The 15622-nt window shown below is 40.6% G+C and overlaps 1 protein-coding gene across 1 annotated transcript in view; it reads right to left on the reverse strand.

Annotated features, from left to right (window-relative positions):
• Positions 1-11844: 11844 nt before the first annotated feature.
• cfap74 (cilia and flagella associated protein 74) overlaps positions 11845-15622 on the reverse strand; it is a 53279-nt gene continuing 49501 nt past the window's right edge. The window contains exons 36-39 of the mRNA XM_066691020.1: positions 14602-14734; positions 13761-13882; positions 13140-13274; positions 11845-12919 (exon numbers count right to left, since the gene is read on the reverse strand). Coding sequence (XP_066547117.1) covers positions 12800-12919; positions 13140-13274; positions 13761-13882; positions 14602-14734 — 510 coding nt within the window. The 3' untranslated portion in view covers positions 11845-12799. The remainder of the gene's footprint in view (positions 12920-13139; positions 13275-13760; positions 13883-14601; positions 14735-15622) is intronic.

Below are 15622 nucleotides of genomic sequence, written 5' to 3' on the forward strand. Positions count from 1 at the left end.
AGACTAGCATACAGGCACAATAAACAGCAAGCTGGGAGAGGGAACTATCAATAGTGCTCTATACAGTCTGTTACAGCGATCTGTGATGTACTCCCAGTGAAGACATACCTTTCACAGAGCTGGCTTGATTACTGGAAAACTTAGCAGGAGGTGAAAAAAGGGACATTAGTGTGTTCAACTCTGCATGGGTTCTTGTTTTCAGAGTGACCACAGGTTAAAGCAAAAGACAAGAAAGAAAACAAACAGACAAAACAAATCCTCAAGGAGAACTACCCACCCATAGCAAGGTTGTTAGTGCTGACCAGCATCTTTGCTAAAAAACAAAGTGACTTAGGAGAGAAGAAGGGAAAACAATAACACCAACAAAGATTATAAACCCGTCCCAGGTTAATATGGAACATAAGTATATCAGGGCCAAGAACAATCCCCTTGAAGATCAATCTTGCCTCTGAAAGATAACTCTCATCACCACACAGTCCACAGAGTTACAAATAAGACACAGGAGGCTGAAATTTATGATCTATGAGAATGTTATGGCCTTTGGTCTGAAACACTTGATTACACAAGCATTTTTTATGGGCCCAGACACCCACCGGGCACTGCTTATTTAAAACAGGGACCGTGCCAGTAATTAGTAAGCAAAGCATTACTGGATAGTGACTTTGTGTTCTAATATTTCATTGGCTGGAAAGGAATTAACTCCACCATGTGAAGACTCAAAGCCTGTTTCAGAGTGTTGTTTACCGTGCTCTCAGCACAGCATTTGACAGAGCTGTTTGGAACTGACAGACATGGGTGGCTGGGTTCAAAATACGTTGTTTTTGTCAAAGAATTTCTCACAGGTCACAGGTTTACTCATCCTTAACTCTTTCCTAGTATCCCTGATAAAATCATGACTACTGTTCTTTTTTTCCTTTGTTTTGTACCTGTCAGATCACTTAGAGCAGCGGTTTGCAAACCTGTCCTGACGTACCTCCAGCCCTGCTGTTTTTTGTTGTAACTGAGCTCTTAATGATGTAATCAAATCCTTAATTGAACTAACAATTCAATATACAGTTCAATGAATACATTTAAAGCCCAGTTGTAACAAAAAACAGCGGGGCAGGGGAAATTTCAGGACAAATTTGTGAATCCCTGGGGTTGGAAGTAGAAAATGTTGTGGGACAGAACACATGTGTAGTTTGACAATATGGATCTTCTGTTGTGATGATCATAGTGAGAATTGTGGAATGCATGCCAATATATACAGTGGGGGAAAAAAGTATTTGATCCCCTGCTGATTTTGTACGTTTGCCCACTGACAAAGAAATGATCAGTCTATAATTTTAATGGTAGGTGTATTTTAACAGTGAGAGACAGAATAACAACAAAAAAATCCAGAAAAACGCATTTCAAAAAAGTTATAAATTGATTTGCATGTTAATGAGGGAAATAAGTATTTGATCTCCTATCAATCAGCAAGATTTCTGGCTCCCAGGTGTCTTTTATACAGGTAACGAGCTGAGATTAGGAGCACTCTTTTAAAGGGAGTGCTCCTAATTTCAGCTCGTTACCTGTATAAAAGACACCTGTCCACAGAAGCAATCAATCAATCAGATTCCAAACTCTCCACCATGGCCAAGACCAAAGAGCTGTCCAAGGATGTCAGGGACAAGATTGTAGACCTACACAAGGCTGGAATGGGCTACAAGACCATCACCAAGCAGCTTGGTGAGAAGGTGACAACAGTTGGTACGATTATTCGCAAATGGAAGAAACACAAAATAACTGTCAGTCTCCCTCGGTCTGGGGCTCCATGCAAGATCTCACCTCGTGGAGTTACAATGATCATGAGAATGGTGAGGAATCAGCCCAGAACTACACGGGAGGATCTTGTTAATGATCTCAAGGCAACTGGGACCATAGTCACCAAGAAAACAATTGGTAACACACTACGCCGTGAAGGACTGAAATCCTGCAGCGCCCGCAAGGTCCCCCTGCTCAAGAAAGCACATGTACAGGCCCGTCTGAAGTTTGCCAATGAACATCTGAATGATTCAGAGGAGAACTGGGTGAAAGTGTTGTGGTCAGATGAGACCAAAATCGAGCTCTTTGGCATCAACTTAACTCGCCGTGTTTGGAGGAGGAGGAATGACCCCAAGAACACCATCCCCACCGTCAAACATGGAGGTGGAAACATTATGCTTTGGGGGTGTTTTTCTGCTAAGGGGACAGGACAACTGCACCGCATCAAAGGGACGATGGACGGGGCCATGTACCATCAAATCTTGTGTGAGAACCTCCTTCCCTCAGCCAGGGCATTGAAAATGGGTCGTGGATGGGTAGTCCAGCATGACAATGACCCAAAACACACAGCCAAGACAACAAAGGAGTGGCTCAAGAAGAAGCACATTAAGGTCCTGGAGTGGCCTAGCCAGTCTCCAGACCTTAATCCCATAGAAAATCTGTGGAGGGAGTTGAAGGTTCGAGTTGCCAAACGTCAGCCTCAAAACCTTAATGACTTGGAGAGGATCTGGAAAGAGGAGTGGGACAAAATCCCTCCTGAGATGTGTGCAAACCTGGTGGCCAACTACAAGAAACGTCTGACCTCTGTGATTGCCAACAAGGGTTTTGCCACCAAGTACTAAGTCGAAGGGGTCAAATACTTATTTCCCTCATTAACATGCAAATCAATTTATAACTTTTTTGAAATGCATTTTTCTGGATTGTTTTGTTGTTATTCTGTCTCTCACTGTTAAAATACACCTACCATTAAAATTATAGACTGATCATTTCTTTGTCAGTGGGCAAACGTACAAAATCAGCAGGGGATCAAATACTTTTTTCCTTCACTGTATATTCCCTGTTCCAAACAGTCAATTACTACAAACAACATGAAAGGTGTAGGTGCAATTTACAGCAGCAGAAAAGCAATTTGTTTCCATTACAAAGGTTACTGGTCTTGTAGAGAAAGGCAGCCAATGAGCTCCACTCTCATTTGCATCACAGAATTTGCTCTATAAACAGAAGGTGTTACTATCAACATCCCAAACCCTCTGTGATAAAAAGAGAAAGTGCCTTCTTAAATATTGCAGACACATACATTTTAATTTCAGCCTTGCTTCCCAGACCATAGCACTAGTGACCTGCCAAATCACCCCACACAGTGTTGTAATTAACCTATAATAGAATGCATCTGCTAGGAATTAAAAGCAGGCCAAGCTAATGTGTTTGTTAAGGTAGGAGGTGTTCAGAATGATACATTCATAAATAGACTACACAGAAAACTGAAACATTACTGGGCTGTCATCTGCATTATCCAGTATTACTACCAGTGTTAATAATCCAGACTGTACTCAATTTAAAGGAAAGAGATGAGCAGAATAAATCCTCCTAGATCAGAGCCCATTGTTAAAATGAATGGCTATATTTGTAAAACCTATTTAAGGTCCTGTGCAAGCTTTAACTTTAGGGTCTCTTAAAATGACTGAAAAAAGGAGAAATGGAACCCACTCTGGGAGAAACAGCACAGAGAGTGGGAAAAAGAGATTACAGCACATTCAGTTTAACACACAGCCCCGCAGAAGAACAGAATTAATCTGAGGATTTGGGGCTGATTTCCTTGATCCAGATTGGCACTCGCCCTGCACTACCAATGGTATTTTAGGTAAGGTAGTCCACGATTAATGCTAATCAGGGTCTGTGACAGCAGCAGTGAAAGTTTTTGCAGTGTCTACGGACCGCATTGAAAAGCAAATCCCTACCTTTGCTCTAGCTGCTGTATCTTGCCCTTACTGTTACATTTGTTTCTTCTGATGCCCCCCACCAGTCATTTGCTTTGCTTGGCTCACACCACACTGTGACACTGTGCAATTGTTGGATCATTTTAGGTTATTTTTGGAACCTGAATGGTTGGGGCTTTCCAGACACAGGGCTGGAGACGACTGCATGAAGAGTTTTTATGTAACTGTGTTTCAATTTTCCAGTGGGTGTATCCAGTCCTGCATTCCCATATTATGGATGGCGAATGGAAGAATGTGACTGTTTTGCTTCACCTGCCTGCATGAATTAAAACTGATATAGCAGGCTCTCCCTGTCCAGTACTAAAAGTGCACATCAACAGGGCAGTGCGGATAGCCGAGGCATTGCAGTTTTGGCAGTCCTGACAAAACAAGTCTGGCAAGGCTTTTACGCAGAGCAAAAAACACAGGAAACATCTTAGTTGGATGTATACTTCATGCCATAAAGTTTATGGTAATATAGTTCTGAGACATCTCAGATATTTCTATGGAAATCCAGGACTGAGTTTCATCCGGTGTGCCAGAAAAACGGGAGTCTTTGGAAAAACACACAGCCAAAGTGTTTCAGTGGCAATTATTGCTTCTTGACCATATGCCAATGCCACTGAAAGCACAGCAAGAGTCTGGGAAATATGCAGCTGTTTAATTTTACACTAACACAGCGGATAATTGACCAAGCTTAGAGAAAAGTAATGACATTAAAGACCATTCCTGGGAATGATTATTTCTCTGGAATCTTATCAGTTATTGTGGTAAATCAGTGTGAATATTGGCAGGACGCTGCTTGAGGATATCAAGGCTGGCATATATTGTTGGAGTGTGTACAGTATGGTATGGCTGTGTAAAAGCTCAGCATTGCTTGCTTAGTTCAGTCTACATTCATTAATACAAAAATGTACCCACAACCTAGTAGAAAGGCCCTACCACAAACCTCACCCCAGATCCAAGCAATATTGATATAAGGGCTCTCCAATCTGGCTCCAGAGCTCATGTTATGAGTTTGCCTGGTTCCTGATCCCCTGGTCACTCCGTCTCTGTGGCTGGTCACAATCGGGCATCTTTTATTTACCTAAAACAAGACACTGGTTTGGCAAGCAAAAAGAGTTCATGAAACATTTGCATGAAGTAGCACCGGTTCACTCTCTCTCTCATTAAATCAGGCAGAATCCAGTATATAGTTTGATGTAATTTCCCACTTTATTTTATTTTCCTTAACAGCAATTCATCTGAAACAACACGACAAATATGCAGAAAATCCATAAGCAAAGGTCTTCAACCTGGGGAAACCAAGTTATCTGAACTTATTAGTTTAGCACCATTGCCATCTCCTTTGATTAGATGCATTTAAGAAATCTTTATGTAAAAAGTTGAATTGTATTCACTCATTAGCATTTCACCACCACAGTTTGCCAATGTATGTCAATCAAGTTAAGGCAGCTGAAAGCATATACTGTATACTGAATACTGTTGGCAGTATTCAGCTTTATAAGAATACTATATCATTAAAGAATAATAAATTAGGCAGAATAACCTGAATGATTAAAGGTTATGATTTGAGACATTGCCTACACTGCCAGGCAAACTTGTTAATAAGAACATTGAACATTAATAAGAACGATTGTACTGTAATGTTTATCTCTTTTCTAAGAATCTAAGTATTTTTCTTATTGGCACTGTGGACAGGTACAATAGACTCCTTTAGCCTTCCTTCAGCTTGGAAAAACACAAAACGAGAAATAGATTAGTACAGAGTAAACCCTGCTGGTTTGTCTTTTTGTATTTAGGAACTGGCATTTTGTATTTAACTGAATATTTAATTGCTATAGCCCAAACTACAATAAAATATAGTTAACGTAAGGTTTAATTGAACCTTTTCTTTGTCAAATTATTCATTACTGTACCAGTCTGACAGAGCTGGGCTCGTACAATGTACTCTTTCCAAAATCCTTTTATTAGACTAGGGGCCAGATTAAATCAAGACTTTGACCCACCAGCTAATAGCAAACTACAAACTGTTCATCATAGCGGTTACATTTATGATTAGAAGAAAGTGTCATCTCACTAAAAATGAAGCCGCAAATTAGTACAATTCTGTAGTTTTCTATTAGTGGGTGGGTCAAAGTTTTGATTTAATCCAGCCCTAGGTCACTAGATTTGTTTATATGATTATTTATGTTTCACAACCTAACATGCTAGACTTTTCAGTTCAAAAAACAGTTACTTGAATTAATCAAAGTATGGCAAAAATCACTTCTGGTTAGATTAAAAGTGCCAGGTTTATTGTGCATCCATACAAACCCCCTTTCAGATGACTTCTTAAAAAGTAAAAACCTTTCCTTTCCTTTAAAAAAAAAAAAAAAAAAGCCCACTATTTTGTAAATCTCTCTGGAATGTATATCCTCCTCTTCGTCATCATTCATTCTAAACTCCAGGTCTCCAGGAAATAACAGAAATAAAAGTTTAAAGCCTGCTTGAGCTGTGTCATATATTTATTCAATCTGGGGTGGGTTGTTTAAACAGGAACTGTGTGAGAAATAGAGACCCCAATAGACCTGGCCCCACCTCCGAGAGTAAAGAGCGCACACTGATAAAAACACAAAAAACTGCATTAGCTTTCCGCTAAAAGCAAAACAGGCTGAATGCATGAAGAGATTAGGAGAGCATGAGATAAAGGTAGCTTTGTGGATAGAATGGTGGAGCAGCTTGGCAGGTGGCGGCTTGTCGTTTAACCCTTCCCTCTAATGCCAGAGGCTGGTCCAGTTACATGGTCAATACGTGGTTATACCCTCTTCTGATTACGCAGTTTGAAAATCGGGGATTCCAGCAATGCCGAGTCTTTGTGCATATAATTAAGCTTCCATTGTGAAAAGGAGTGTTTTTTATGTTTCAAGCTGTCTGTGGCCGCACTCCTGTCTTGCCCTTCCACACAATTTCAGAATACATGTCCCTTGGGTCAGAAATGCCTGGTCATGTATTCACACAGAGAGTCATCACAATCTGGAACAAACTCCCCAGCGATGTGGTTGATGCGACCATTTGGGAACATTCAAAAATAGGCTGGATAGGATACTTGGATCACTTAGTTATTAATGGACACCAAACCAGCACAATGGGTCGAATGGCCTCCTCTCATTTGTAAACTTTCTTATGTTCTTATGTTTAATTTTGTATTTTAACTTCTTACCCTTTTGCACTGCCACTGAGAGAATGTGGTGTTAGTTAAGTCGACCTGAAGCATCCCTTTGTACAGTGGGACACCAAACATCTGGCTGTTGAAGCTTTTTATTATTGTTATATTTTTCTTAGCAGACCCCTTGTAACTTACAATTGTTATCATATATCATATTATTTATGCATACAATTACCCATTTACACAGCTGGGTTTTTACTGGCAGAATCTAGGTACAGTACCTTGCTCAAGGGCACATCAGCAGCGTCCCCCACCTTGGATTGAACCCACAACCCTCCACCTGGGAGTCCAGAGCCCTGACCACTGTAGCACACTGCTTTTATTACACATTCAGCCTGTGTGTATGGTGGTACACTTCAATCCATTAGCCTGGGCTCTTTGTACATGGGCCTGGAGAAAGAGGGCTTATGGGTACAATACCTCCCCTTCTGTTTAATGGCTGGGCACACTTTTGGCCTTCTCAGTTTCTATGGCCTTTGTATTAATTCAATTCCTGCAGGATGTTGTGTTATGCATAGTTCCTGCACAGCGGAGCATGACAACATGAAAAGGCACAACTGATAGTCAAATTATATATATATATATATATATATATATATATATATATATATATATATATATATATATATATATATATATATACAAAAATCTAAGCTGTATTTTTTCTTCTTCCCCCTGTGTTTAGATTACCCATCAAGCAGAACTGTACTTGTGTCTGAAGCTACTTATGAAATCCATACATGACTACCATGTTGTATGTAATAACATGAATCTTTTCCATAAGGGAGAACTGTAGTCCGAGTGAGAACCTGCATCCTTCTAACCCTTAGCAAACACAAGAGCAGCTGACAACATGCCTCTGCCATTTAAAAGCTGTTCATTGGGGGTTTAATATGATTCACAACCATCAACCCTCATTGACATTTCAGAGCATTTAAGAAAATAACATGTTTTGTCATATAAACTCCTGTGAAGCGATTCCACTGCCCCCAGCAAGGTGGGCCACAAATCCCAATGTGAACATCAGGTGCGGTCATGTGGACTGTGCAGTGTGATGACTGGTGACGTCTGGGCTGGTTTTGAGAAGAAGAAATGCATATTTACTCCAGCTTACATCATTGTCATTTATGTTAAATTAATTTGATAGGGGTGTGATTTCTCTTCAGCATTTCCGTGAGCTGATTCAGAATCACGATCCAGACCAGTCTTTTACTGCTTTAAGTGTCCACCCACTCTCCCCGCCAAAACCCAGAAGTGACTTTGGGGAATTTGCAGTTTGTGCTAAAAGCACAGCGTTATCTTTTTGTGCATTAACGGTTGTAGAGATTGCTTTGGGACAGAGTTTATGATTGCAGGAGTGAATGGATGATGTCACCATTTCCTGGTGCCATCTGGATCATTCAGTATCCTGGCAGACCATGAGATAACATTAATATCACAATTAGCACATCTGAAAATATCTTAATATAAAGTATATGCTTTGTTTTACATGACGTATTCATTGGAAGCTGCTCCAGAAAGTGGCTCATTCGGTGATCACGCCCCCCACTGGGAACGTTCAGCTTCTGACATCATGGGCTCTTTAAGGCATCAGTGCCAGTGTCTGAGTGTCCAGTGGATAAGTATTGCATTCCCGTGCAAGTTCATGAGCTGACAAATAGCCCGTCTGAATGCAGTTTGGGACAGACATTTTAACTCTGAGGCTGTGCAGGGCTCCCACTGAGACAATGCGTTTGGGACAGAAGACGGGAGCACTGTAACTGTAACGTGCGGAGCTTTGGATTTTAAAATCTCGCTCTTAGTCAAAATGAAGGCTGTCCCAACAGTATCATCATTAAATGACCAGCAGACATCTTTGTTGGAATAAATGGACGGGATTAAAAACCTCGACACACACTCTAACTCAACACACACATTTCACAGGAAATATTTGCCCACACCCCACCCACACACGATGGCCCCACTATCACGTTTTGGTCTCCCTATCAACACGTGCACATTACAGATTGTGAGAAGCGTGTTTACACTCAGTTCCCTTTTTAGAACTTAATCAGAGTACTCCCACCGGCAGGCCAGTTTTATGTGACTACTTCACTCCTTGCTTTTACTAATTGCTTACATTCAAGTAGACAGAAGCACCTGAAAGTTGCTTTTCCAACACAGGTAAGGGAACAGATGTAAATGAGGCCATTCAAAATAATAATAATAATTGCCGACCTTCAGCAGAGGTGTCTATTGACCAAGTCATATGGGTTTGGAAAGGGCTGGAGTCTCACACCTCGCAGGCCCCTTATACTGGCTGGGAGCAATTACTCTGCCAGCTCCACAGATGCTGTTCATGTCAAGAGGCTGTGAGCCACAAGGGTGCCCATATACTGCCCTCCACAGGGTCGGACGTTTGCTTGATTTCCAAGAAAGGAATGAGAATGATCTCAGTTACTCAGTGGGGTTTTCATATTTCGAGGCATATGCAGATCTTGGAGAAGATGGAAACGAGATATACATTCTGATAAAAAAGATCCCAGTCTACCTGTACTCCCTCACACCACGAATGAACACACGTGAAGAGTGCATGTGAAACTCGAAAGCCCATGCCTGTTACATTACGAGTTCTTTTTAATGCCACTGAATAAAAATGGCCTCAGTGGTGACCTGCCAAGCAATCTTTTTCTTTGACTGATAACCAATTCTCCCTCCACACCTGCTCTGGATAACAGCTTGCTTGCTATTGTCCAGTTCTTGAGAACCTAGTGACCCTCCACGCTTCTAACAAATCTTGTATTTGCTTATTACAATTACTATCAATAAGCTACTGCAAATGTTCTCAATAAACTCATTACCTCATTAAGCATATTGATTATTTTAAAGGTTTTTATTACTCCGCTAACAGTGTGACTTTTACAGCTTTGTGCTCCATTTGCTGCTGATCCATTGGAAGTTAAAGTCATTTTGTCAAGCGTGAATCACACATTTGGAGCGACTCCACAGACGCTCACCTGCAGCACTAATTCTCTCTGAACCAGCGTAGTATAGAACTGCTGTGTCTGATGTCAATAATGATGGTAAAACAATCAAAATCTCAACACTTTTGTTCTAAATCTCCCTGTGAGTCACCATGGGACTAATGTACTTGTTAATAAGAAATAAACAACAACAACAACAACAAAAACACTCGTTAGGAATAGGGGCTTGCAGTTTTTTCCACACTACTTAAAAAAAGCAAAAAGCAAAATGAGAAGAAATAGATATGAGTGGAGCAATCTCCCTGAAATAAAAATATTTAATTAGTACAATTAGTATGGTAAAGGTAATCCTATCTCAACTATGTAGACTACATTTCTAACATAAAATTCAATTTCAGCACACACATTCTAAAAGATAAATTAAAATGATAATACCAGTCCTTCTAAATCAAGGGCACACACGGTTCAATCCAGATGTGACAATTACTTTTTGCAAGTGATGGTTTCAAGAGAATACAATTCAAACCTGCAAGACACAGTATCAATGCTCTTCGATTTTTGAAATAGTTCTCAGGTGAAACACGCATTCAGTAATACACTCCACTTTAAACTGAAAACTGCTATTAACAGGTGAGATAACAGGATTAGCTGCAGTAAGACACAGACGGCAGAACCTGTGAGGAAAGAAGGCACATTTTAATGATATGATACATTACATGAAGGCTGTTATCCTGCACTTTATTACCAACGCAGGTATAAAATATATTTATGCATTTGTTAAATAACTGATTGTAAGCACAGATCTGGAATATTGACCAGATATTAGAAAGGTTACACATTGCAATATGAATGTTTAATGGCAACTGATTGAAGCCTTTAGCAATACGTGATGTATGAAGTGAAGGCTTCACACACAGGGCACAGGGCACAGGGCACACACTAAATGATGGTTCGCACAACGTTAACCAGTTGCCAAGTGAGTGCGCTTCATTAAATTAATTCTGACAGCTGCTTTATAACTGCAATATACCCTCTTATCTTACTGTTTCAATACGACTTAAGAAAGGGTGGGCTTATTACTAAAATGCTATCTTTTGTATTAACATCTGGAAAGATAGTCCAGGTTGAAACAACTGCTTTACATTAACAAAATCCCACTTCCCAAACACAAAAGCACCTTTGACAGCCATCTGGCTCTCCCAAACGACACTCTGGGAAAAACAAAAGTTACGTCCTTCCCACTCAGCTGGTTTTCTACATGGTGAATGACATGTAATGTTTCATTGTCTCTACCCTGTCTTTAAAATAATGGTCAAAAATGGCTGTTAATTTGGAGAAAGAAGCTAAAATTCTCTACAAACATTTAATGTCTGGATATGGCTATACATTGAAATAGAAAGAAAATAATGAGATGTTTAATTCTATGCTTAAGGTGCGGGCACTGTTTGAGCCGTGAATGTTGCTTCTCTTTCCTTCAGTGCTCTCTAATTTATACAACTGAACCAACAGGACACATGCCAATGTATCCTAAACATATATTTTCCAAAATAAAGTGGATATTAGAAGTGCATAAACAGTATGGGTGAATGGCAAAACACCACCGGACCAGTTCAGACAATCTGCAGGTACGGCCAGCGATTCTGCATGAGAAAGTGTGTGCTGACAACAGCACTGAGAAATCAGCACCCCAACCTGTATATAGCCACGCATGCATATTTCCTGTCACTAACCAGAAGTGGTTAAACTGGAAACCTCAGGTGGGTTCTGACTGCTTCTTTTAAAGTGAGGGCAGAGGAGTTTTTCAGCCCATGTCCTGCTGAAACAAGTAAGGCTGTGTTTCATGAAGTAGGTGTTTGTGCTGCAATTAAAGAAAACCATCCAATTTTAGTCAATGCAGCAGACAACTCTGATCTTTGAGATTGAGATGAAGTTTATTTTTGCATCGCAAGTTAAAGTGACAAGACATTCCCACAGATTCACATTGTTGTAATTAACATTTACACCTAAACAGTAGGTTTAGAATAACTGGTCTTATCCCTACCTATACATTCTCAATACAAAATTTTTCTTTTCATCTGATGTATATTGCTGTGGAGTTTACCAAAGAGTGACACCCGTTGATTTCGTTTTCTGTTCAAAGCAACAGAGTAAAGTTGTCAATATTCATCCATCACATTCTCTCCCAATATATCTGGCACCTGTCTGGGACAATGATGGATGTTGTTGCACAGGGCAAGTAAAATATGAGCAAGACACCTTCTCAAACAAAAAGACCACAGGCAAAACAGGAACCAAGGCAAAAAAGTTAATAAACATCTGGAAGAAAGTAGGACACTTCTTTGTGAACTGCGAGGGGAATGCATGGCTGGTAAGAATGCAGGTGGTCCTCTCCAGAAAGCAATGGAGGAATGGCTAATGCCCTACTCCCCTGTTAACGCAAGTTATTAGTCTTATCTAAGGTACTGAATTCACAGCATGTTAACAATGGATTTTTCTTTAATAATAAAACTGTATGGGGGATCATTTTCTGTCCTCCTTGGCTGCTCATCTGGGTTCTCCCCTAGCACTGTGTAAGTGTGCTGTAGTATATAAATTGTCAGCAGAAATATATGTAATATGTGGCACTACTGAGCTCTGGGGTAAAAGTAAATCCTCACTGTATTATTCCTTAAAAATGTACTTATAGTGTATATACATTTATAGATAAATTAGATAAATAATATGTTTTTTTTTAATGATTTAAATTATAAAAAAAAAGATTTGCACTGTCTATTTATCACTGTCTGTCTACCTATCTTCTCTCAATTGTTTTTGTACAACACAGACATTATGGTATAATTTTATCATCTTTCAGTTCTGTGCTGATCTCACACTTCCTGTGCTAATCCAGACGCTCTCACAATCAGGGCCAGCAGGGTGATGTTGTAGACCTCAGTCACATCTCCCTTCATGGTCAGAGGTGCTGAGACACAGAGAGGCTGAGACAGCTGCAAAAAAACAGCGCAACAAAGCAAAGGTAAAACCTGTCAAAGGAATCCTCACAGGCAAGAAGTAATGAGAACAGGAACACAGTTACTCACATTTGGAGTGATTGACACACAGTCTTCTACTTCTGGCTCACATTAATGAGACACGTACAGATATACAATAACATTTTACATCTGAATTTTAGCTAGTTTTTAAAAACCAAAACACTTGCAAACTCACATCCTGGCCACTGGGGGGCACCCACATCACAATTATTGTTTTCCTCTGTCCTGGATCTACTGTTCCTCTCGCTGGATCCACACTGAATCCTTTCTGCTGTAGGGCTGGCAGATTATCCCAACTAAACTCCACGTTCTGCCGAGGGAGACCGATTGGAGAATAAATTATAAGCTCCTTATGAGTTAGACACACAGCCACAACCTCAGCCCGGCATAATAATCCACTGGAATGTTTACACAGCAGCAGGGAAAAAAAGGGGAAAAAGAGACGGTGAATCATCTGTGTGCAGAAGTCAGTGCTTTTTTTAATGCACGGGTAAAAAACTGAGGTTAAACTGCACAGCACATCAGGAGAATTCATATTAATTACTGCTGATTTTAAGTACCGTTTCTGTTCAGTTTCCATCGAGCATAGAAAAATAATATAATAATAATGCATGCTGGCATTGATGTTATTCCCCCAACTACAGTATGATATTGATTTTGGCACTGAAACAAAGCAGCTGTAGCAACTGGAAGCGTTTTATGTTAAATATGGCAGTTGCAACAGCATCTACCTTTTTGTATTGCATCGCTTTCCAGGGATTTTGGGCAACATACCAGTGAGAAATAAAAGCTCTACCTTTTTAGCCACGGGTCGTGTGCACCGGATACACCCCACTTCCAGCTCCCGGACGGCTGGGGTCACAGTGTCGTGGCCGGACACACTCTTTAGGGTCAGGAGGACAGGATGCAATGGTCTCTCTGTCGGGGGGAACACAGACACAGGACAGTAAAAGCACCCACTGTAATTCTGTCCCACTAGGATAACCCTGATGCCACATCGCTCTTCGTTCATGGTCTGGGTAATGAAGTAGACAAATGAATGGCATTAAACTAGTACGGTTCCTACAACTGAGCTTTTATGTGTCTTTAGGTATTACTACTAATGAACTAAGTAAGGTGTTTGGGATTTTTCCAGTTTGATTTCTATCATATAAGTGTCTTTTTACACTGTCAAATTTAAAACTTGGCAAATAATGGCGGATGTCAAAAGCCTGCTATTTAAGGGTGTCTGGATGTTTGGTGTGATAACTTCCTAAACACAGGGTTTGTCTTCACTGTGGCAACTCCAGTTATTATGTTTAGTGGTGCTTTAGTAGTAATGTATTAATATGATTTTTATTTTAGAGAGCACTGTGTAACAATAACATTTTAATAATAGAAACAAAAGTAGTAAGGTCTCTGTTTTGCTCAAGGTACGTGCCCTTTGTTTCAGTGACCTGTTTTCAGTAATAGCAAAGCACAAATAGCTTGAGTAAATTGGATTCAAAATCAAGTCTTAAAACGGTAACACAATTTCACATAATAGTATTATTAAACCTCCACCCCCTCCTCTTTCTCTATTTTTATTCTGTAAAGTAAAAAGGCTTGTTTTTGAATTGTGTTTTATTTGGTCTATGAAGACAGTTTGATATGACTACCTGCACTGTCTGGGTCTTCATTGGTGGGGAGAAAGGCCAGGGACTCGACAGGGACGTCCAAAGGGTCTCCTCCACTCAGAAACATGGTGTGGCTGCGGGCGGCTCCTTTCAGCCGAATCTCATGCACTGTTTGCTGAAGCAGAGGAGCACAGTATTGCTACTGTTTTATGATATGTCTAATGTAATGTATTGTCATTTAATGTAATCAAAACTTAAACTGTTGTAGATTTTGTATGGCAGAACCTGGTAAATACTCCAGATGGGACTCTTACAATGGGGAGCCTAACTTGGCTATGTAGCCCCCAAGCACAGCTACTATCAGGAGATATGAAACAGTGGATCTGCTGTGTTGTGTGCTGTGTGGCGTTTTCCCAAGCGCCCTGTGTACGCCATTGCAGAATAGCAAGGTTTTGCTGACACTGTCAGGTTCCTGGTGAGCTGCCTTTCTGTTTCCTTCCTGGTAACTTGTTAGACCTTGTGATGACACAATAAGTAACAAACACAGAGGCAATGCAATTTTGAAAGGCAGCAATTCAAGGTAGATGTACCTGGTAATTGAGTCACAGGCTCACGAATAGATATACATAAGAATGGTATTTGAATTATTACAATAACGACAGTTACTAGTACAGCAATCCAAGGGGACTGTTTTGGGTCAGTCGTCCAGCTCGTATTCTTTCCCACGGTACAAATAAAATAAAATAAAGATAGTCAAATTGGCGGGGCACTTCAGAGAGATGAGAAGCTCCTTTTAGGGAAGTAAATAATGCCAGTAAGCTTATGGCACCGACTCTTCACACAGCACCAGCTTTGGGGGCACACTGCATGGAAGGTGTGCTCAGTTTGAATCCATCCACCTGTATCCCCAGTGGATCCCCAGATGCAGGAGTGGCAGAGGCTGTTATCTTGTGGCACCCCAGCGTTTCCCAGGGCTACCTGATCCACAGTCTGCCCGTGAGGACAAGACAGGGTGGATTCGGTTCCCAACCCCCAAGCTGTTTTTAATGTGAAGCCTGACGCT

Source organism: Amia ocellicauda, chromosome 18, assembly GCF_036373705.1.
Source record: "Amia ocellicauda isolate fAmiCal2 chromosome 18, fAmiCal2.hap1, whole genome shotgun sequence".
Taxonomy (NCBI): domain Eukaryota; kingdom Metazoa; phylum Chordata; class Actinopteri; order Amiiformes; family Amiidae; genus Amia; species Amia ocellicauda.